Source organism: Pelophylax lessonae (assembly GCF_965119305.1).
Source record: "Pelophylax lessonae genome assembly, chromosome: 4".
Lineage (NCBI taxonomy): Eukaryota > Metazoa > Chordata > Amphibia > Anura > Ranidae > Pelophylax > Pelophylax lessonae.
Genome location: NC_138771.1, coordinates 622432177 through 622457333, shown reverse-complemented (window position 1 = coordinate 622457333; position 25157 = coordinate 622432177). Strand labels below are relative to the sequence as shown.

General features: G+C 44.9%; 1 protein-coding gene across 3 annotated transcripts in view; it reads left to right on the top strand.

The window, feature by feature from the left end:
- The window catches only part of MOGAT3 (monoacylglycerol O-acyltransferase 3), a 61402-nt gene extending 48145 nt beyond the window's left edge, over positions 1 to 13257 (top strand). For all 3 annotated transcript variants that reach the window (XM_082255493.1, XM_082255494.1, XM_082255495.1), the window contains one exon: positions 13000 to 13257. In XM_082255493.1, coding sequence (XP_082111619.1) covers positions 13000 to 13154 — 155 coding nt within the window. In that variant the 3' untranslated portion in view covers positions 13155 to 13257. The remainder of the gene's footprint in view (positions 1 to 12999) is intronic.
- The last annotated feature ends 11900 nt before the right edge of the window (positions 13258 to 25157 follow it).

The window sequence follows — 25157 nt, the reverse complement described above, 5'->3', positions numbered from 1 at the left end:
ATGCCTTCCTTACCCTGGAATCCATACTTGTACGTAATACTCCAGCTCCAATTCTTACTCCCAAAACTCCTCCATGAGAGTCACCTCGTGGATTGTGAAAGGTCTTAGGTTCCCCGTTAAAAGACTTAAAATCCTTCGCCACTTTAAGAGATTAAAAACAGACATCGCCCTGCTACAAGAAACCCACCTAACCTTCCCTGATTTGCACTACATGAAGAAACTCTGGGTAGGCACAGTCTTGGGATCCGACGCAGTCGGTCGCAAGGCTAAGGTGCTCATACTGATCCACAAGAACCTTCCTTGTGAGGTATTATCGGTAGAATCAGATAAATAGGGTCATTTTCTCAATGCTAATATATGCCTGGGCAGCAAGGGTCTCGTGATTTCATCGTGACATGCCTTACCCAGTTTTCGGTCAGCGAGCTCCTGCCTTAGACTTGCACAGCTTTCCCGCTCTAAACACAATTCCCTGGAAAACAGAGAAGAATGGCAGGCAGCAAAAATAGCCTTTGACTTCTGGGCTGACACCTTAGAACTGACCAAAAGAGTACACTTAGATGCCACCTTTCATAAATTTGGCAATAAGGCCGGAAAGCCCTTAGCAAGGCTTTGCAAAGGCCCTTATCGCCCTACGCATATTAAATCCCTACGGGACAGTTCAGGATCCATCAAATCCCTACCACAAGAGGTCAGCAAGAATATGTTACAATTTTATTCCTCCCTTTACGCCCCTGACCCTATAGACAAGGGGGCAGCTCTAAGGTTTCTTGATAAATTACAAATCCCAATGATATCGCCAGTACAACTCGAAACCCTGAATGCACCTATATCCATGTTAGAACTCACCACAACAATTCAACAGCTAGCTCCAAACAAGGCTCCTTGCCCTGATGGGTTCATGAGCACATTTTTTAAAATGCTTCAAGAAATAATTAAACACACCCTCCCTAATGTTTATAATGGTATTTGGTCAGGAGGTTCCTATCTATCCATGGGAAACCAGGCCATCATCAAGCTACATCCAAAAAAAGGAATGGACCCCCTTGACCCCGGTTCCTACAGACCCATATCACTCCTGAAACTGGATTTCAAAATCCTCTCCAAAATTGTTGCAAATAGACTTGCCAATATTCTCCCCTCTCTGATACATCCCGCACAATCAGGTTTTGTTAAGGGGAGAATGGCCTCCTTAAATATCCGCAAGGAGATGTTAGTTCTAGAAGATCCCAAACTTAATCTGGGTGGGGGGGCTATTTTAACATTGTCACTCTGGATGCAGAGAACGTTTTTGATAATGTCAGTTTTCAGTGGTTATCACTGGTCCTGTCTAAAATGGGTTTTCTCGGCCCCTTCAACCACCTCAATAATGTGATGTACAGCTCCCCCGCAGCCAGACTGGTTGTGGCAGGCCTTCTCTCAAAAGAATTTCACCTTTCATGGAACGAGACAAAGATGCCCACTCTCACCGCTGCTCTTTAATCTAACCTTAGAACCCCTCTCCAGATACCTGACCGAACAGGCCCCTTTAAACGGGATTTGTATTGGCGATCGTGAATTACGTTCTGTCCTGTTTGCTGATGCCACCTTTTTAAAATGGTCAGTTTTGCTTCGTTATTATACCCTCCCCAAACTTTACCTCTACTCCTGAAACACAAAGAGGTTCAGTTTTTAAACAGAGCATTATCTCAATTTATTTGACGAAGGAAACGCCCTCGCATAGCCTTGTCCAAATTATTTCTCCCCAGGAGAAAGGGTGGTATAAGTCTGCCTTACATAAGAGTCTACAATTTAGCCTGTATGCTCCATATAGGTTTAGATTGGATGGGGGATGTTACTCTAACTACCACATTGAATTGGAAAAGGCACGCCCTTCCTCTTTGGCGGCCTTGTTACATTGTAAATGGAAATCAGTCCGGATGGACTTGCAACATAACCTTCTTCTGAGGGATACGGCTATAGCTTGTAGAGAAATTCAGAAGAGTTTGAACTTACCCCTTTCAAATCTAGACATTTACCTTTTCAAGGAAACCCTTCTTTCCCCTCGGGGATGGATCACAATGTCATCGCTGTATGGCAGCGTAAAGGTCTCTCCACTTTTTCATCCCTGTGCGATCTGGACTTTGGTTCACCACTTCCCTTCTCCTTTGTCTCAAAAGAATGTTCCCTTAACAAATCTCAGGTTTTTTAACTACTGGCAGTGTGTCAGCTACATCTACACCTCATATAAGGAGGGTGGGAAAAGAGTAGAACATCGATCACCGACAGCCTACTCAAAGAAGGAGCGTATTCCATAATGGACATATACAAACCCTTGCTTCGTAAAGTTACTCCCTCTCTCACCTTATCTTCAGCAGCGAATTGGGGCAAGGATTTCCAGGATGCAGAGATTCTTGGCAAAATACTTTGGGGCTACAATTCCATCCTTCAACTGATCCCTAATGAAACATTGAGTGAATCGCAAATGAAGATACTACATCGAACCCTTATACCTTTTCTACCGAAGGACGATCCCCAATCTGCCTCATGTCCTTTCTGCTCTCAACGGAGACCCTCTTTAACACTCTTCATCGCTACCTTCTGGGACCAAGTTATATCCTTCATATTCGGTGTTACCCTACTTCAACTCCCAAAAGACCCTTGTTTGTGATGGTGGCGGGTATCAGACCCCCTGACCTTCTCATCCAAATCATGACCAAAGACCAGGCAATCTCACACCCTGCCGTCACTTGCGTAACAATGCCACTCTCAGCGGCACCCGGCAAAAAGATTCTTCCAGATTGCAGGACCACAATCTAGATGCCAGCAGGCTGAGAGCGATTGTCACCGGGCTAATTAAACAATTAACCCTTTCTCTGCTCGTAATTTTAGAAATACCAATTATGACTTTAGAATAATCATCTGTAACACGCACTGTCACCGCAGACAGGAATGATCAGAGGGTTTATTCTATACAGTAGCGCTCTTCAGGAGACAGGTTCTTTGGGTAGCTTGGCATTAAGAGCTTAGTGACAAGATTAACACTTTTCAAAATAATGTTTAATAAAAAGGTTAAAATGGGTGCAAAAAAAAATATTTACAGAAAAATGGATTACAAAGAAATAGAGACACAATTCAGCAATTTAGAAGAATAGATAAAGAATTAGAAATTAAAATACTTGCAGCCAATGTCCTTGTATTATCAGAGTTCCAGAAGCTGAGCATGTGTGATCGGTTCTTCCCTTGAGTGATGTTACTGCTTGATGTTAAAATGAGAACTGAGAAACTCATCAGCTTCTCTCTTTTTCTCTGACCCGCAGGGGGTGTCACCAGAGGTCCTTGACCAATAAACACTGGGGCCATGGAGGCTCAGAACATGCCAAGGAACCTCCCGCTTAGACAGATTTATAACCGAATTCATATCTTGAAATATGTAAGGGTTACATTCTTTAAACTGCTACTTTATAACTCAGCAAGTTATTTGCATTCAAACGATATCAAACATGAATATATCTATCATATAGGAAATATCTTATCGCTCTTTTCTATCCTATGTGCGATAGGGGGATCATGCATGGTCTCGTTTCATTCAGTATTTTATTTGGCAAATATATACTTTCTAGAGACATATCTTGGCTGTGTTTACAATTATGAATTTGTGTGTGAATGTATTACAGTTCTAATGACCATCTGGGCTGTGAGGTATTTACAACCCAGCCTGGTCAGTCTTAATGGCTTGCTGATTTATGGCTTTACAACCTGGCCTGCCATCTGCCAGGATGTGCTTGAGATAAGGCATTCTTTTGAAGCCTGCATACTAACGTTAATTAGGATAAGGTGGGGGCTGGTGAATGAGTGCCTTTTTGGTTTACCTGTGATGGCTGCTCTTTGAGACAAGATGGTTGCTTGACAAAATGGTGTCCCAGTGCAGGATACCATTACATTGTTGACATTTGGATACTGGGACAAACAACTCCAGACGTGGTCCCCAAACAACCTTATCCCACAACACAAACCCTGGACCCTGATCTGCCTTCTAGTAGCCCAGAGGTCTTTTCTTAAAAATTCTATCTCCTCTACATGCCCAACAATCTCCCAGACCAAGCGGGAATTGCAGCAACTACTCTACAAGGAAAAGATTGACACTAACTTTTACCACACCGTCTCCAGAAAATGCTTTTACCAGAGATAGAACGCTTTTATGAACTCGACCATGTCTCAGGAGGAACTAAAAAAAAAAACGGGGTGGGGTCCCCCCAAAATCTATATCAGACCCTTTTCCGAGTATGCAGCTGGCAGGTCAGGAAATGGGGGGGACAAGCGAGCGGCCACATGCCCTTAACATGCAGGGTGCTTTGGGGTGAAGGGGGGCTCTGCTGTTAATAGGGACAAGGGTCTCTTCCCCACAACCCTGGCTGGTTGTTGTGGGAGTCTGTGGGCAGGGGGCTTATCTGAATCTGGAAGCCCCCTTTAACAAGATATTACATGGTACCCCTACTCTTTATTCAGCTGTCAGCGGGGAAGGCTACTGACAGCTGACGACTCATAGGTTGTTAAGGATTCTGCAGCTGGCTTCCCAGCCCCGCTCCTTAACAATCAGCATTTATCTCTCCCCAATTGGACAAAGCTTTGCAGTGCAGTGTGTTCAGTGGGGTGAACACCCGTCGAACACCCTGACAAAGGAGTGACAGATTCCATCGTCGGCTCGATGTTAGGGTGGCTGTGCCTGGGACCCAGGACAGACATGCAAAATGCGGGACTGTTTTGGGCAATCTGGGACACGTGGTCACCAAGTGGACACCTGCAGCGGGGAGTCAGTGAGGGACTATGGATAAGTGAATATATACTTTGCCGGTGGATGGGGAATCGGGAGGCACTGTCATTGTGCTGAATGTTCAGATGACAGTGTCTATTTAAATAGGTCAATACTTGAAACAAAGGCATGAAAAACATCAGTAAAAGTTATTTTTGGGGAAGATAACAAAACTAGGACAATATAAGATTTTACAAACTCAGTCATCCAAAATTGATGTTTTACTTTCTGGGATCAGCACAATTCCTTGCTGTCAGTATCGGAATGTATAGATCAGATGTTCTGCTGGGTGAGCATATACAATGTTCTCTGAGGTTTATATCTGAGATATTCTGTAGTATATATATGGGAAGTGCTAATGAGGGCTAGAGATGAGATCTGCTGCAGGCTGTGCATTGGAGAAATGGTATGCAGGGTATATATTCTGCAATATCTTTGGTTAGATATTATGCAAGGTGTATAGACATGAGCTTTTGAGGTATGTATAGGTATAATGCAGCGCAGGGTCAAAAAGTGAGAAGTTCTGCAAGTATGAAAAATCCTGTGGCATGTTTGGATGAGATGCTCTGCAGCTTGTCTGGATGAGAGGGTGTAGGGTACCCCAGCGATGACGCTGCTCTATGTCTGCAGGTGATCCTCAGCGAGTAAAATTCCAGGTAATGGTAACATTATCTGCAGACTGTGTGTCATCAGGTTACATAGATAGTACAAGAGACAGGGAGAGCTATATATAGAGCACAATGTGACCGAGGAGGGAGATAGGGACAAAGAGAGGGAGACACAGGGACTGAGACAGAGAGAGCTATATATAGAGCACAATGTGACCGAGGAGGGAGACAGGGACAAAGAGAGGGAGACACAGGGACTGAGACAGAGAGAGCTATATAAAGAGTACAATGTGACCGAGGAGGAGGGAGAAAGGGACAGAGAGAGGGAGACACATGGAACGAGACAGAGAGAGCTATATATACACCGAGACATAGAGGAGAGAGAAGAGAGGGATGGATCAGAGACATAACGGAAAGAGAAAAGAGGGATACATGAGAGATTTAAAGTAGAGAGAAGTGAGGTTTGGATCAGAGACATAGAGGAGAGGGGAAGAGGGGAAGAGAGGGATGGATCAGAGACAAAGAGGAGAGAGAAGAGAGGATGGATCATAGAGGAGGGAGAAGAGAGGGATGGATCAGAGACATAGAGGAGAGGGGAAGAGAGGGATGGATCAGAGACATAGAGGAGAGGGGAAGAGAGGGATGGATCAGAGACAAAGATGAGAGAGAAGAGAGGATGGATCAGACATAGAGGAGGGAGAAGAGAGGATGGATCAGAGACATAGAGGAGAGAGAAGACAGGGATGGATAAGAGACATAGTAGATAAATTGGAGACATAGAGAAGACAGAAGAGAGGGAAAGATCAGAGACAGCAGAGATGAATGGATCAGACATAGAGGAGAGACAGAAGAGATGAATAGATCAGAGGAATGGATTAGAGACATAGAGGACAGAGGAAAAAGGGATGGATCAGAGACGTAGAGGGGAAGGAAGAGAGGGATGGATTAGACATAGAGAAGAGAGGGATGGATCAGAGACATAGAGGAGAGAGAAGAGAGGGATGGATCAGACATAGAGGAGAGAGAAGAGAGGATGGATCAGAGACATAGAGGAGAGAGAAGAGAGGGATAGATCAGACACAGAGGAGAGAGAAGAGAGGGATGGATCAGACACAGAGGAGAGAGAAGCGAGGGATGGATCAGAGACATAGAGGAGAGAGAAGAGAGGGATAGATCAGACACAGAGGAGAGAGAAGAGAGGGATGGATCAGACACAGAGGAGAGAGAAGCGAGGGATGGATCAGAGACATAGAGGAGAGTGAAGAGAGGATGGATCAGACACAGAGGAGAGAGAAGAGAGGGATGGATCAGAGACATAGAGGAGAGAGAAGAGAGGATGGATCAGACACCGAGGAGAGAGAAGAGAGGGATGAATCAGAGACATAGAGGAGAGAGAAGAGAGGATGGATCAGAGACACAGAGGAGAGAGAAGAGAGGGATGGATCAGAGACACAGAGGAGAGAGAAGAGTGGGATGGATCAGAGACACAGAGGAGAGAGAAGAGAGGGATGGATCAGACACAGAGGAGAGAGAAGAGAGGATGGATCAGACATAGAGGAGAGAGAAGAGAGGATGGATCAGAGACATAGAGGAGAGAGAAGAGAGGGATAGATCAGACACAGAGGAGAGAGAAGAGAGGGATGGATCAGAGACAGAGGAGAGAGAAGAGAGGGATGGATCAGAGACATAGAGGAGAGAGAAGAGAGGGATGGATCAGACATAGAGGAGAGAAAAGAGAGGGATGGATCAGGCACAGAGGAGAGAGAAGAGAGGGATGGATCAGAGACATAGAGGAGAGAGAAGAGAGGGATGGATCAGACATAGAGGAGAGAGAAGAGAGGGATGGATCAGACACAGAGGAGAGAGAAGAGAGGGATGGATCAGAGACATAGAGGAGAGAGAAGAGAGGATGGATCAGACACAGAGGAGAGAGAAGAGAGGAATGGATCAGAGACATAGAGGAGAGAGAAGAGAGGATGGATCAGACACAGAGGAGAGAGAAGAGAGGGATGGATCAGAGACATAGAGGAGAGAGAAGAGAGGATGGATCAGAGACACAGAAGAGAGATAAGAGAGGGATGGATCAGAGACATATAGGAGAGAGAAGAGAGGATGGATCAGAGACACAGAGGAGAGAGAAGAGAGGGATGGATCAGAGACACAGAGGAGAGAGAAGAGAGGGATGGATCAGAGACACAGAGGAGAGAGAAGAGAGGGATGGATCAGACACAGAGGAGAGAGAAGAGAGGATGGATCAGAGACATAGAGGAGAGAGAAGAGAGGGATGGATCAGACACAGAGGAGAGAGAAGAGAGGGATGGATCAGAGACATAGAGGAGAGAGAAGAGAGGATGGATCAGACACAGAGGAGAGAGAAGAGAGGGATGGATCAGACACAGAGGAGAGAGAAGAGAGGGATGGATCAGAGACATAGAGGAGAGAGAAGAGAGGGATGGATCAGAGACACAGAGGAGAGAGAAGAGAGGGATGGATCAGAGACACCGTGGAGAGAGAAGAGAGGGATGGATCAGAGACACAGAGGAGAGAGAAGAGAGGGATGGATCAGAGACACAGAGGAGAGAGAAGAGAGGGATGGATCAGAGACACAGAGGAGAGAGAAGAGAGGGATGGATCAGAGACACAGAGGAGAGAGAAGAGAGGGATGGATCAGAGACATAGAGGAGAGAGAAGAGAGGGATGGATCAGAGACACAGAGGAGAGAAAAGAGAGGGATGGATCAGAGACACAGAGGAGAGAGAAGAGAGGGATGGATCAGACACAGAGGAGAGAGAAGAGAGGGATGGATCAGAGACATAGAGGAGAGAGACATAGAGGAGAGAGAAGAGAGGGATGGATCAGAGACAGAGGAGAGAGAAGAGAGGGATGGATCAGAGACACAGAGGAGAGAGAAGAGAGGGATGGATCAGAGACATAGAGGAGAGAGAAGAGAGGGATGGATCAGAGACACAGAGGAGAGAAAAGAGAGGGATGGATCAGAGACACAGAGGAGAGAGAAGAGAGGGATGGATCAGAGACACAGAGGAGAGAGAAGAGAGGGATGGATCAGACACAGAGGAGAGAGAAGAGAGGGATGGATCAGACACAGAGGAGAGAGAAGAGAGGGATGGATCAGACACAGAGGAGAGAGAAGAGAGGGATGGATCGGAGACATAGAGGAGAGAGACATAGAGGAGAGAGAAGAGAGGGATGGATCAGACACAGAGGAGAGAGAAGAGAGGGATGGATCAGACATAGAGAAGAGAGGAATAGAGGAGAAAGAGATGGTAGTAGAGGAGAGAGGAATAGAGGAGAAAGAGATGGTAGTAGAGGAGGCTGTTAGATGGCGGCGGGGAGGAGTGATAGTCAGCGGGGGGTGCGGGGGAGAACAGATGGAGAATAGAGATGACAGAGGATATTAGGAGAGAATAGAGAGGTAGGCAGAAAATGAGACAGGACAGCATACTATAGATAGTAATAGGCAGCAGAGCGTGACATGAAAGAGACTGAATGTATTGTGGGATGAATATATTAGAATGGATATAAAAGACGTGGATATATTTAGGAGGGGGGGGGGGGGGAGGGTTGAAGTGGGGATAAAAGGGGAGTGACTTTATTAGGAAAGGATATATCAGGGATGTAAAAAATAATGCAGTATATAGTGTATATATTAGCAATGGATAAAATAAGTATGTACATATATACCAGGGATAGATATAATAGGGATGGATATATTACGAAGGGATATAGTACATGTATATATATATATAAGAAATGGATATAATAAGGCTGGGTATATTAGGGATGGATAAAATATGTATGTATATGTATATATCGGTGAGGGATATACTGTAATAGGGATGAATATAATAGGCTTGGGTATAACATGGATTGATAAATTGGGGATGGGTATACTAGGAATGGATATATCAGAGATGGATATAACAGGGATAGATATAACAAGGATGGCTATATGAGGAATCAGTATCGTTGGGATGGATATTTTGTGAATTTAAATATTGGTGATGGAAATATTAGGGATTGATAAATAAGAGATGGATATGATAGAAATGTAGATGTTAGGGATAGACTTAATTTGGATGGATATACTGTATCTGAGATCACAGTACTTCCCCCTCACTGGGTGGGGAGGGATTGTGTCTGTGGATTGTAAGTTGGTGAAAAAGGGATGGATATCAGTGGTGTTGTGGTTAGGTGTTCAGAGAGGGATGATGTCAGTGGGGAGTGAGATGGGTGGGGAGGGATGGATGTCAGTTGGGGGTGAGTTGAGTGGAATGGGATAGATGTCAGTGGGGGGTGAGTTGGGCGAAGAGGGATGGATGTCAGCGGGGGGGGGATGGATGTCAATGAGGGGTGAGTTGGGTGGGGAGGGTTGGATGTGAGTGGGGGGGGGGTGAGTTGGGTGGGGAGGGTTGGATGTGAGTGGGGTGGGAGTTGAGTGGGGAGGGATGGATGTGAGTGGGGGGTGAGTTGGGTGAGGAGGGATGGATGTGAGTGGGGTGGGAGTTGAGTGGGGAGGGATGGATGTGAGTGGGGGGTGAGTTGGGTGAGGAGGGATGGATGTGAGTGGGGGGTGAGTTGGGATGGATGTGAGTGGGGCATGAATTGGGTGGGGAGGGATGATGTCTGTGGAGGGTGAGTTAGGTGGGGAGGAATGATGTCTGTGGGGGGTGAGTTAGGTGGGGAGGGACAGATGTCAGTAGGGGGTGAGTTGGGTGGGAAGGGATGGATCTCAGTTGAGGGGAGTTAGATGGGGAGGGATGGATGTCAGTGGGGGGGTGAATTGGGTGCGGAGGGATGGACCTCAGTTGGGGTGAGCTGGGTGGGGAGGGATGATGTCAGTAGGGGGGTGAGTTGGGTGGGAAGGGATGGATCTCAGAGGAATAGGCAGAGTCCAGGCTGGGGAGACCGCTCCAGGTGAGACTGGGATCAGGTGCTGGTCGGATCCGCAATCCAGGGTCACATCAAGCAAAAAAGGAATGACCGCACTTCCGATGAAATTCAAAAAAGGAGTGTCTTTATTTCACATCAATCAAATGGTAAATATAGATACAAACTGTGAGTGCAGGACAAGATGGTAGATGTGCAGGACCATCTTGTCCTGCACTCACAGTTTGTATCTATATTTACCATTTGATTGATGTGGAATAAAGACACTCCTTTTTTGAATTTCATCGGAAGTGCGGTCATTCCTTTTTTGCTTGAAGGGATGGATCTCAGTTGAGGTGAATTAGATGGGGAGGGATGGATGTCAGTGGGGGGTGAATTGGGTGCGGAGGGATGGATCTCAGTTGGGGTGAGCTGGGTGGGGAGGGATGATGTCAAGGGGGGGTGAGTTCAGTTTGTAAAGACAGATGTCAGTGGGGGGTTGAGTTGGGTTGGGAGGGATGGATCTCAGTTGGGGTGAGCTGGGTGGGGAGGGATGATGTCAAGGGGGGGTGAGTTCAGTTTGTAAAGACAGATGTCAGTGGGGGGTTGAGTTGGGTTGGGAGGGATGGATCTCAGTTGGGGTGATTTGGGTGGGGAGGGATATGTGAGTGGGGGGTGAGTTGGGTGGGGAGGGATAATGTCAGTGGGGGGGGGGGTGAATGGGGTGGGTAGGGATAGATCCCAGGGGGGGGGGGTGAGTTAGGCAGGGAGTGACAGATGTCAATGGAGGGGGTGGTTAGGTGGGCAGGGAGGGATGATATCAGAGAGAGTGAGGTGGCTGGGAGGTAAGCAGAAGCAGATTACCAATATATAGCAACAGCATCAATTTTCATAATAACTTCACCTTCAATAATATAATGCCTAAGTCCTTCTTCCTTTTTCCCACTGGGGAAAAAAATGTACTTCTCCAACAGCTCTCTACCGGTCACCTTTCCCTTCTGCAGCACAGCAGTTCACCCAAATCCTGGTCATCTCACCTTTCTCGCCCTCTTTCTGCTGACATCCATTCCTCCCTGGCTACCTCACTTCTTACCCTGCTGTCATTGATCTCTTTCCTGGTCACCCTACCCTACCCCCCCCCCCCCATACCCCTGCAATCCCTTTGCTGACATCCATCCCTCCCTGGCCACCTAATCTCCCCCTCCAAAGACATCCATCCCTCCTTCCTGGCCAGCTAACCATCATCGCCCCTGACATCCATCCCTTCCCAGCCAACTCACCTTCAATGACATCCAACCTTCTCATCCACCTCACCCCCAAATGTCTAATATATCCTCAACCATACCTGTTGTGGAACGGGCACACTTTTACTAGTTTACCACTAAAAATACAATCTTTCAGCTCCAGTTTAACATCTTTGCCTAGGATAAGTTGAAGTCATCAGTGTACTGCAGGCAGGAAGAAGCATTTCTTCCATCTCCCCTCCCCCAGTGATTAGAGGGGAATCACAAAGTTAGAGGCTCCAGCAGGGGCTGATCTGTATCTGGCATTTGTGAATACAGCCAAGAACTGCACAGACACCAGGCCTAGCCATTCTGAGCTCTAATGGGGAGGTTTCGAGGAAAGTGGTGAATCCCTATGCTTTCCCACCTTGTCTTGAACTTTTCCCTACTACTGTCCCTGACAGAATGGTTACCTGTCCTTACACTATCCACAAGCCAGTATGCGCACCAAACCCAGGAGCCAGGGTCTTCTTTTGAATCTGCTACATCTAAAATGGCCACCAGATTCACATGGGCGGCCATCATCCAACCAAAGGAAACCATAGAGGAACCATTTTTCTCTTGACTTCCTCGCCCTCTGCAGTTGAGTGCCACCTGCAGGGAAGAAAGTGGACTGCACCTGCCTACATACTGAGGTCTGCTTAGTGAGACTTGTCACCCTTTAAGTTAGTAAATGTCACAAATGAGCTAATGTGTCCCCTGACATCATCAAAGGGCCGCACATAATGTTGAATATATGTAATGCCTGAGAGGACTGTAGGCTGAAGACCCAATAAAGGAAAGGAGGGTCAGAGAGTGTGGAAATGCTATATTTTTAGCTGGGGATATGCTGCAGAAGACAATACAAAACTAGGAACATGTTACATAAGGGTAGCAGAGATCAATGCTGTTATCCTAATCCATGTTCCTACTACAGACTGCTGAAGCCTGAGGATGGCACATCATAGACCAAAGGGCCACATGCGGCCCTTAGGCCACTGGTTGGGCACCAAGGCTTTAAAGTGGTTCTAAAGGCATTTAATGCATAAAGATAAAAATCCTTCTGTGTGCAGCAGCACCCTCTGCACCCCTAGCACACCTGGATCCAGCGATGTGCATGAGAGGCTCAGCTAGCCAGGGACTCTCCCTCCTCATAGGCTGAGATAGCAGCGGGTGCCATTGGCTCCAGCTGCTGCCATTTACAGCCAGTGAGCCAATAAGGACTTAGAGGGGCGAAGCAGAGCCGAGGCTTTGTGTGTGAATGGACACACAGAGCCGTGGCTCAAGAGCGAGCCTGCTTGGAGCCCGGATTTCCAGGGGGGGACCCAAGAACAGGAGGATCGGGGTTGCTCTGTTCAAAACCACTGCAAAAAAAAGCAAAGTATGATATGTTTTTTTTTTTAAAGCCAAGCCTTTAATACCACTTTAAGTTGTTGTCTCCTCTTTGTTGCAGTGGGAAGACCCATCCGCGTGCCGCATTGTCCCTGCCCTCAGGAAGAAGAAGTGTCACATTATCACAAACTCTACATAGAGGGACTGAAACAGCTCTTCGACGAATTCAAGGTGTCTTGTGGACTTTCAGCTAGTGATGTTCTACAGATCATCTGACCCGGTTTGGGCAGCAGCTGGCTCTCCATCTACGACACTACTATACAAGGCAGTGTGCCATGGACATTCTGGCACTCAATTACACAATCCCTACCATGGATTCCTTTAAGGCTAACTTAACGCAAAATTAGTATTTCAGTTATGGATGGATTTTGTTGGATTAAATCAACTGACCTGTTTTCTTCTCATGTAGGCTAGCCCAGTAAGTCACATATCTGGTATTTCCAGCCAGGTATAAGGGATCATGTGACTCGCTCTTCCTTCCTTCCAAGGGATGGGGTGCATGCTTGATGATTGGCCACTTAGCACTGTCCCATGGAAGGGGGATAGTCTTCATCTCTGTGTAAGCTCCAATCATAGGTTTAAGCCTACACAGGACTTCTTCTTCTAACTCCGGGAGATCAATCAGAATGGCGGAGGAATAAGGAGAAGGTAGGTATCAGTGGCTCTTGGTGGAGAGGAGATGGTAAAGTAAACCTGCTGCTTGGCTTGGCTTCATTCATTCTGGGCAAAGCACGGGTTAAATTTAGGGGTTGAGGCAAACTGGTGTTAAAAATAGACTTTAAAAAAGTTTTAAATAGTTGTCGTAGTTTGGTTAAGGATTAAAATCAAGATCATGTGAAGGGTCAAAGCCTAAATCCAGGTTTATATTCCATTTTAAACAGTTTGATTGGACCAAGCTGGTCACAATGAACATTTTCCTTTTCTAACGTGTGCCCGCTGTCAGTGCTGTATAAACTGTATTTGGAGTCAGCTACATACAATATACAACAGGAAATTCCCATCTGCAGCTGGGACAAAATCAAGTCATGGTAAGCACTGTTCAACCATTCACAAGAAGCTTTAGAGCCGGTCCACACTAGCGCGACTTGTCAGGCGACTTGTCAGCCTGACAAGTCGCGCTCCCTCGCGGTCCATTAACCGCTACAGGACCCGTTCTAATAGGAACGACACAAGTCGCACCGACTTAGAAAAAGGGTCCTGTACTACTTCAGGGAGACCTCGGAGTGACTTGCATAGACTTCCATTATGTGAAGTCCCTGCAACTCACTCCGAAGTCGTGGTGCAATGTAATGCACAAGTCGCCCCCGAAGTAGTAAGGAGTCGTGTCGCCTCAGTGTGAACCGGCTCTTATATTTTTATTAGTAAATAAAAGACTTCCTTTCATTAGTTATTGTGGAGAGGTGGGCAGACGATGTCACAACCAATCCACCTCAACCAATCATAGGAAGTCTTGTATTCATTGATGAAACACAAAACTTCATGTGACTGGCTAAGCAGCACTAAGCCCGACTCAATTTTGTTTCGGGAACAGCGCAGGACGTCCCTGTACCGCTGACAAAACACCGCATTGTATATTATATGTACTTTTGCACTATTTAACAATTTCCTGCTCGGTCGCCCACAATGTACTGTGGATGGGCGGCTGGTGTAGGCAAAGCAACGTACCCGTAAATTGCTGCCTTCTTCCGGGTTCATGGCACTCTTGCGCACCCACCGGCTGGATCCTGCTGGGATCGAACAGAGCGGGAGCCTAACAGCAAACCCCAGCCAATGATTCATGGCCGGGACCTGCTGATCGGCTGTGTACAATCACAGCCCAGAGCTCTGTGCTGACAATTAACACAGCACTCTGTACAGAGGGAACAATCTCTCTGTTTCTCTTCCCTGCAAAGCAAACTTAGAGATCTATTAGTAAAAGCAGCACACTTTACACATATTACACATTGTTAGGCACGCATTTAACCCCTGGACCCCTTCCCAGACAGTGTCATTAGTACAGTGACAGTGTATAGTATAAGCACTTGTCACTGTATTAGTGTCACTGGTAATGTCAGTGGCAGTCAGTTCCCCCCAGCGTCAGTTTGTGTCAGATTGCCTGCCGCACCATCGCAGTCCCATTATAAGTCGCTGATCTCTGCTATTAGTAGTATAAAAAAAAAAATAAAAAATAAAAATTGCAGTATATACACCAAAGTTTGTAGGCACTATAACTTTCATGCAAACCAATCAATATATATGTATTGTGATTTTTATATCAAAGACATGTAGCAGAATACATTTTGGCCCAAATGTATGAAGAAATTAGATTTTTTTTATTTTTGTTTAATTGGATATGTTTTATAGCAGAAAAAAAGTAAAAAATATGTGTTTTTTTCAAAATTTTCAGTCTTTTTTCGTTTCTATTGCAAAAAAAAAACCCAGTGGTGATCAAACACCACCAAAAGAAAGCTATATTTGTGTGAAAAAAATGATAGAAAATATTGTTTGCGTACAGCATTGCATGGCCGTGCAATTACAAGCTAAAGTAACGTAGTGCTAAAAAGCAAAAAATGGCCTGGTCATGAAGGGGGTAAAATCTTCAGGAGCTGAAGTGGTTCAGGTGAAAGTAAACGTGAATTTATGCAATAAGGCTGGCCATACACTATACAATTTTCTTATTCAATTTCCTTTAGATTTACCTTAAACTATGTAGTGCAAGGGCATGCCTGATTGAATACAAATTGAAAGTGTTTAGGTTTGACCCTATATTACATGGTTTTGGTAAATCTAAAGGAAAGTTGAACAAGAAAATTGTATAGTGTATGGCCAGCCTAAGACTAGATGTTATGGGTTGTTAAGTGTTAATTTTGGAATTACAAGATAACTATTTTTTTTTCCGAAGGAAGGGTTGGGTTAGGCTAATGTGCATCCAATCCTTTTAGTTTTAGATCAAATATGGATTGATTAGACCCCTGTCAGGTTAATTTTTACCGTTTGTATCCCTCTGGGGAGATTTCTATTCACTTTATGTCCTGGTGACACCACAGGAAATAAGTGGAAATCTCTACAGGGTGAACGGAACTCCCATCTCAGAGAGTTGTCACAGGAACAGGATTTCCCATTGCATGATTTACCCTTACCTCTTGTTCTGGTGGCAACACATTTTTGAATTTTCCCCTAATTTTCTGTCTTACTGACAGTGGTCACCAAGATAAATAGAGGGCTGAGTTTGTGGGGTCACAGGAATAATTTAAAAAAAACACAGTCTAGCCCCCATACGTTTAAATAAATCCTTTATATACTCTTTAGGGTTAGGGCCTTTATGGACCTTGCTTTGTGCATTGGTCCAAATCATTTGGTGGAGGGGGGATTATGGTGTGGGGTTGTTTTTCAGGGATTGAGCTTGACCCCTTAGTTCCAGTGTAGGGTACTCTTAAGGCGTCAGCATACCAAAACACTTGGACAATTTCATGCCCCCAACTTTGTGGGAACAATTGTGGGGATGGTCCCTTATTGTTCCAATATGACTGCGCACCAGTGCACAAAACAAGGTCCATAAATATATGGATGAGCGAGTTTAGGGTGGAGAAACTTGACTGGCCTCGACAGAGTCCTGACCTCAACCCGATAGAACACCTTTGGGAGACTGCGAGCCAGGCCATTTCGTCCAACATCAGTGCCTGACCTTACAAATGCGCTTCTGGAAGAATGGTCAAACATTCCCATAGACACACTCCTAAACCTTGTGGACAGCCTTCCCAGAAAAGTCGAAGCTGTTATAGCTGCAAAGGGTGGGCCAACTCAATATTGAACCCTACGGACTAAGACTGGGATGCCATTAAATTTCATGCATGTAAAGGCAGGCGTCCCAATACTTTTGGTAATATAGTGTACATTTCCGACTCTAGTACAGTGACGATAATGGGTTACTAGCTTTCCCCCTCATCTATTCTGTGAATGGAAAAGGGCAAAGGAGGGGTGGATAAACATTAAGCAATGCAAAATTGGGCAGAAGTAAGACACTTTTAACCAGTGATAATAGGGCTGAACGGTGTATAAGAGAAAAAGAATACAGACAGGTGCTTTACTACAAGTATTAAGAGACCAATGATATAGCAGAATAAAATTGGCCAGCAGCAGGACATTTGTAACCAGCAAGGCTAGGCCCAAATTTCCAGATTGAGGTTTTACTACAAGTATTAAATAATTACAGAAGAGAAAAAACTGCCCTATATTATGATCCAAAACACATTACTTAGAGCAGCAACTCTCCTTTGAGATATATACACAGTCCAAGAACAATATACTCTAACAGAGTTGCGCTACATTGAGCTCTTCTGCATATACCAAAACATGATCCGATGCAATCCACAGTTAGTATAGTGAAACATGTTCTTATTTTATATCTTCACTATCCACCACCTTACCATGTATAGTCCTTTGAAAAGAACCGCCACCAAAAATAGATGGAATGCCTGCTTACCAGCTCATATAGACCTCCTATCACAGAAAGTGAATTTCGCTTTTAGCTAAATACCCAGCAAGGGCCTATAGGGGTCATCTGAGAATCCTCTTGTGATATGCAGACCAATCATCCAGGCAGTATGATCATAGGTAAAACCCAAAATACAGAAGTCTCTACATAGCATAAAATTCTTAAAATAATTTATTGCACAAACCATAAAATGCACTTACATCAAAAAAGTCCAACAATCGTGTCTTCTGGACGATGTCAACGTATGACGAAACGTGTAGGGAAGAGAGACGTGCTGACGTCACCGCAAATCTCGAGTCCCGGATGGACGGGTGGGGTTGTATTTGCTGGCCAGCATTTTTTGATTTCTAAACATGATTGTTGGACTTCTTTGATGTAAGTGCAATAAAATGTTTTAAGGATTTTTTTACTATGTGGAGTTTTCTGAATTTTGGGTTTTACCTATGATCATACTGCCTGGATGATTGGTCTGCATATCACAAGAGGATTCTCAGATGACCCCTAAAGGCCCTGGCTGGGTATTTAGCCACAACCGAGATTGACCTTCTGAGATAGGAGGTCTGTATGAGCTGGTAAGCAGGCATTCCATCTATTTTTGGTGGTGATTCTTTTCAAAGGACTAAACACGGTAAGGTGGTGGATGGTGAAGATATGTATATGAAGGAGACTTTTCACAATACTAACTGTGGACTGCATTGGATAAAGTAATAAATAATGTAGAGGATACAGCAGTGTGAAAATGGCCAGTAGCAAGTTTTAATGACCAATAACAGGCCTAACTGGTGTAAGCCTAACTTTTCATTTATCCATGGGGATAGGATGGAGCGGTTAATACTCTTTGAGTAGCCCAAGCCCAAAAAAATTCACCTATAACTAAAATATCACTGTTGGGTGGACAGATCCTTTAAAGCACAGGAATGAGATGGCTTAAATCAAGCAGATAGCCGATGACTATGCTAATTATAGAAAAACTATCAGGCTTTTCCTCCACGTATTTTATTTTTTATGTTTACAAGCTTATAAGCTGATCTCTCATTTTCATTATTTTTATAGAAACGTTGGTGTGCTAATTATTATTTAACACAGGATGCTTCTATGACACTGATTTTTTTTAGAGCACTCTAAGGGCTCATGCACACTGCAGGTCAAAGCTGCTCCTACAGGCTTTTGAGCTCTTTTGAGCTCTTTTTTTTCTGCCTGGAAATTTCCCTCCATGTTAGCCAATGTGTCCATGCACACTATGGATTTTTCAGGCGTTTTCAGGCATATGCTCTTGCAGGCAGAACCCCCCCCCCCCCCCCCACCAAACTAGGAGCTAGTGCCCCAAAGAGCTAAAAAAAAGCTAAAAAAAGCTCAAAGAAGCTTGAAAACGTGCAAAAATGCTTGTTCCAGCTTATTTTGTTTATACAGTGGTTAAGAAAATACTATCTAGGAGGGTTTGTGAAAAAAATGCTTATGCTCAAAAAAAGCTTAATGAAGCTCAAAGGAACATGAAGAAACTCAATAAAAATGTGCACAAGAGCACAAAAAAGCACACGCTTCTTCAAGCTAAAATAAAAGCAGCTTTTTTTTTGAGCTGCAGCGTGCACGAGCCCTCAAAGTCTGATAGAGAAAGCTCAGCGCATCCTGCTCACTTTTGACTGTCTTGGTTTGCCCACCTGAAGATCCATACAGGGTTATAGCTGCATAGGGGATCGAAATGTCCCAACAATGACTCATCCAGTTGTCTTTGTAGTTTGATCTCTTGCTGTTTAGATCTTTTCACAACACAGGCTATTCACAACATAGCAGTAAAGTTAGCCAGGAAAAAAAAGGTGAGGAGGAAACCTAGACCTTCGCTTGCTGATTGCAAGTGGTGAATATAAAATATGCTGATGCAAATGATTTTATAGATTGTATTTTTTAGTCTTGAATATAAGAATTTAAATTTATGCAAAACATATATTACTTTTCATTTTTTTTGGTACTTATCCAAACAGTCACAGCAAAGGGGGACCTTGATGACCTAAAGCCACTAACAACTATTGGAATATTTCCTTAACTTTAATTACATTGTTGGTATTTTTTAGCCTTTTTAAAGCTGAGCTCCAGGCAAAAAGCTAAATACACATGAACTACATATGAAGAGCCATTTTACCAGCCAATTAATTTGTTATTTTATCCATCCACTCCTGAGATTTACGCAACCGTTCCATCCACCACAGCCATGTCAGTGACTTGACTTCACAGCAGTTAAAGCCTTTGTTACCCCAACACTTCATATTCCTGATATGTGCCTGCTTTACCATGTACTTGTATAAGAAAGTCTCCTGTTCTCTTTGTATTGCTTCCTTTATGTGAAATCTCTGGTGTTCCTGCCAGTCACTCTGCTTTCCTAATAGAAACTGACCAGGGCCGGACTGGCCTACCGGGATACCGGGAAATTTCCCGGTGGGCCGCCGGCCCTGGGGCCGCTTTAAAATTGTGGCCGCTTTAAGACGCAGCCGCTATTGTGGCCGCTTTAAGACGCGGCCGCTATTGTGGCCGCTTTAAGACGCGGCCGCTTTAAGACGTGGCCGCTATTGTGGCCGCTTTAAGACGCGGCCGCTATTGTGGCCGCTTTAAGACGCGGCCGCTATTGGGACCGCCCCGCGGCCGCGCTGTGATGGCTGCTGCATCCCTGGTGAAGTCCGTACTATGTCAGCCGCTAGGAGCGGCATGACGTCAGAGCGGCGGCGCCGGCCGGCGGTGGATCATGTGACTGAGTCTGTCAGCAAGACGGACGGTCACGGTGACGGCGCCGAGGGACCCACTTCACTTTCGTGCGGGAAAAAAATAGCAAATTAGGAAGAAACAATATAGCGTATATAATTGCGACACAAATCATATTGTAATTGAATGTTATTAAAAATTACCTTTCCTTTTCAATCTGCAGCCGTTGTAATTTTCTGAAAATGCAATGCAATATAGCTACCTGGAGCTGTTCTATACACAGAATGTATACTGACCACACCCCAGAAACATGATTTCCTGCTTTTGTGATTGGCTCACCAATTTTCCCAGAAGTCTCCCTAAGATACAAGTCAGATTTTTCGCATCCCCTGCAACAAAAATGTAATTTTAGTGAGATACTCCCAATAGAAACACGTCTAAAGGGATGCAGACCCAGCAGATTCCTCATTAGTGCTCTGCAACTACACAGCTGGTTGATAATTATGAAACCACTCCCATTAGACCCACTCAACACAGAGGCACAGAGGAACGAAGAAAAGGTAGGAATCTGCAACAAAGTTTGTTAAAATCTTTGTAATGTACAGATATCACCCAGAGGGGAATGTTGGAAGTGGAGTTACTTTAATAAAAAAAAAAAAACCCAGATGTAAGGCAATTGCATAATGTGCTAGTATGCATTGCATACCTGAAACAAAGGCCCCCCGTCTTTTCTTCTGGACTCCCACAATCAGGCTATGTGATTGGCTGGTGCCACAATAAAATTACTCCCGCACATTTGCTCAGGAGCCCTCAGTTCCTGGGATGAAGATCTGCAGGTCCGGCAAGGAATGCCGGACCTTCAGAGCGCTTTTGCTGGTGATGCAACTGTCTGCATCCAGGGTGAATATTTCTGTAGCATCCTACAGGTAGGTGCTAGGTAAAGCATAGTGGGCCTTGGCTGCCTAACAGCAGGACCATGATTTTCCGCTGGGCTGTCATGTCTCCTAGGTGTGGCTGCTGAGAGGGAAGTCTCCCCATTGGCTCTATGGGAGGATTCTCATTGGGCAGTGGAGGAAACCCAATCAGTGGCTCATTCAGGCCTGTATCTACCCCAGAAGGCAGATTCTGCCGCAGAGGATTCTGGGAGTGGGTATAAGCTTGAGGGGAACGCATGGCGCAGCATCTTTGGCGGGAAGCAGAGTCCCAGGAGGGAGAGTACGGCTTTCTCTCCTCCTGTCAGAAGGAACGGGTGTCTCGGGTGGCTGCCTGAGAGTCCAGAGAGAGCTGAGCTGAGCTGCAGAGAGGATCCGGTGTGACCAGTGGAGATAGAGGGGTTCAGTTCCAGAAAAGCATGCCAAGTTCGTGAGTACTGTGAACTGCCCCTGAGGGTCTGCCTGAAGTGTAGAGGGGACCACTCCGGCTGAGTTAATCTGAGTATTAAAGTCGAAGTTCTAGCACAGTTCAGCAGAACAGGATCTTCAAGCGTCAGGGAGCGTTGGCCGGCATTCAGCTGGTGTCAAGACAGCGCTAACGGGCATTTTTCTGTACAGTGTCCCAGTTGAACCTAGTTGAGCCAGAGGAGTATCCCACTCATTCCCTTCTCCCATCCCCTAAATATAATAAAACAAAACAAACCAAAGATGCCGGAATGGTCATTGTCTCAGTTCTCACACTTGGGTTTTCAACTTAAATGTGTTGGAAGCGTTACCGGTAATAATGGCAGAACCATATCAGGCCCAATGCCTGGAAATATTGCTACATTTCCTAAATGGTTCATGTTTAGGAGATATTTACTTACCTACAGGTAAGCTTTATTATAGGAAGAAGATAATCTCCAACATCAAAAACAAATGAAATGCTAACTCACCAGAGCCAAATGCTGTCTAGGATATAGGACAGCAAACAAGTGTTATGCGACCAATCTCAGGATTTCCAGGGCATCAGTATAGTCAGCAACCTCCGGCCTCACGGGTAACCTCCAGTGCGATGATAGACTCAGCACATCATGCAAGGGTTAAATTTGCAAAAAAATGGAAGAGGCTCATGGTGCAGTATGAAACAAAATCAATCAATGGTTTTTATTATTCACCTAACAATGGCCCTTCATTGAGGTATTTTACTGCTTTTTGCACCAATAAAATTCTTATTTTAGAATATCATTTTTTTTTTTCCATGATATTTTCCTTTTTGCCATTACTTTTTTGGTATTGCACAGTCCCAATTCCCCCCATTGTCCCTTTGTGGACTTTCCACTATCTCTTTAGGGATAGATACCTTACTACTTTCAGATTTTGGAACCTAGCTATTTTGAATATTTTTTTTTACATCCAAAAACACAAATTGTTGTCTTTCATTTCTATTTTAATCACTTCCGCACTGCTCACTAGAGCTCTACTGCGGCAAAGTGGCTCGATAACTTCTGGTGACGTAGACCTACGTCACCAGACATCCCCCCTCCTCGGCGGCGCGCGCGCGCCGCCGGAGGCTCACTCCCGCTGTATTCAGTCACAGTGGGAGTCAGGCCAGGGGAGGAGCGGCGGTGATCACCGCCGCTCTTCCCCGATCGTCGAGGAATCGAGTTTGGAGATCCGCCTGCTTGTGTAAACAAAGCGGGCGGATCTCCTAAGTGAAAGGCAGGGTCAGATTGCAGGATTCAGCATAGCTGAACCTGCGATCTGTCCTTGTGTCACATAGTTCCCTCCCCCCACACACGTCAGTAAGCACTAGGCATACATTAACCCCTTGATTACCAATAAAAATTAACCCCTTCACTGCCAGTGTCATTTTTACAGTAACAGTGCATATTTATAGCACTGATTACTGTAGTAATGTCACTGGTACCCCCAAAAGTGTCAAAAATGTCAGTCAAGGGTCCGATCTGTCCGCCACAATGTCGAAGTCCCGCAAAAAAAATCGCAGATTGCCGCCATTACTCGTTAAAAAAAACCCACCAAAAATGACAGAAATCTTTCCCTTAGTTAGTAAACGCAATAACTTTTGCGCAAACCAATCAAAATACGCCTATTGCGATTTTTTTTACCAAACATAGGTAGCAGAAAACAAATTGGCCAAAAATTTAAAAAAAAATTAGATTTTTACATTTTTTTGGGGGGGAATTTCATATAAAAAAATGTGAAAAATTTTGTTATTTTTTTTTAAATTTACGCTCTTTTTTTGTTTATAGCGCAAAAAGTAAAAATCGCACAGGTGATCAAATACTACCAAAAGAAAGCTCTGTTTATGGGAAAAAAAGGACGTAAATTTCGTTTGGGTACGGCGTCGCACGACCGCGCAATTGTCAGTTAAATTTGCACGGTGCCGAATCGCAAGAAGTGACCCAGACGTAAGACAGCAAAATCCTCCGGTGGTAAAGTGATTAAACAGGAAGGGTTGTTTTACAAGGTGATCATTTACAATCACTTTAATTACCGTAGCTCCCAACTGTCTCTGATTTCGAGGGACTGTCCCTCATTTGGAACAAAGTCCCTCTGTCCCTTTTTCCTCCTCATTTGTCCCTCATTTTGATCCGATTTTTATAGCTGCATATAAAATGCATTATTTATCTATCAAAAATTATTTCCCAGTGCTAAACATTTCATCCAGTTTCTACATCGCTGCATTTTATAAATCTCAAGAGCCAAAATAAAGGAATAATAGTGCTAAAAAAAAAGCACTTGTCGGTTTTAACCAATCATTTTTTTAATTCTCATTTAAGGGGGCGTGGCAGGAGGTGTGTTCTATGCCTGCATGTTTTTGCTAATAGGTGTTCCTCATTCCCATCTTAGAAAGTTGGGAGGTATGCAATGGCCTGAGGCTGGGTTCACACTAGCTGCGGCCAAGGCTCACAGCAGGGGGTCCGGTGCTTCTCTGGTGCAAAACAGGTCCCAATGTTTTCCTGAATTTGGACCTGAAATGGACCAGAAGACGCACAGGACCCTATTCCTGTGCAAACCGGGGGCCGCACCTCAGCTGGGTGAGCTGGCTCCATTGACAGCCAGTCGCTCTCTCCTGTCATCAGACAAAAAAACATCGCTCTGAGCAGTGGAACCATCAGGTAAATTGAAACGTCCAATAGGTGCCCAGGCTGCAGTGATCTCTCCATACATTGTGGAATACAATGTCAAGCAAAAGGACAGCTGGCAACTCTGTAAATTTTCCAATTCTTTAATGTCACACATCAGTGAGTAAAAAGGACAAGGTGGCTAACGCGTTTCGGCGATGAGCCTTGGTCACAGCACAACTGGGGAAACCTGCATCCAATTCGCATTAGTGTGAACCCAGCCTGAATGAAGTTGCCATCTCCAGTATTCGCACAGGAAGTTTAAATGGAAAGAAAGTGGAACTTCACTCAGAAATTTTTTTTTTTTTTCGAATCGCCCCTTTCAGATCTCCACCAAATGAAAATATTTAACCAAATTATGCCCCTTGCCTCCATTCTCACTTAGGTGGCAATGACATGTCTCTGCTCAGGCAACCTCCAAGGATATTCACATTTTATATCCCATGAGGCTTTAGGAGCAGGGACCCACAGCAGCTGGAGGGTGGACCTGGTGGCACGTCATCAGGGGCTGACTGTAAGAGCCCAAAAGAGACATAGAAAAGAAAACCAATGAGGGACCAGAGGTGGCTGGATTCGCTGGACATGTGACTATGCTAATTGCAGTTTACCCAGCACATAAGGTAAGAGGGGGTTAAAAATAATACTAGGGGATAATGTTCCTCCAAATTTACTTACAGGCTGTGGTGGGGGAGGGGGGGGGGGGTTTCATGTGAGTGGGACTTTAGGGTGGGGCATCACTGTGCACCAAAAACAAACATCTCCAAACTTCTGGTGCGTTTAGCAAGCCACAGCATTTTAATAGGATTTAGGTCAAGACTTTGACCTGGTCACTCTAAAATATAAACCCCTTTAACCACTTTGATTTTACTTTATTCCTTTATTTTGGAACACAGCTATGAAATGGTCCAATTAAAAATGAATGGTCTGGTGCTGCCAGTGACACAGCTCCACCCCTATAAACATATACAGCAAAACAGAATTTAGCCCTGGGACT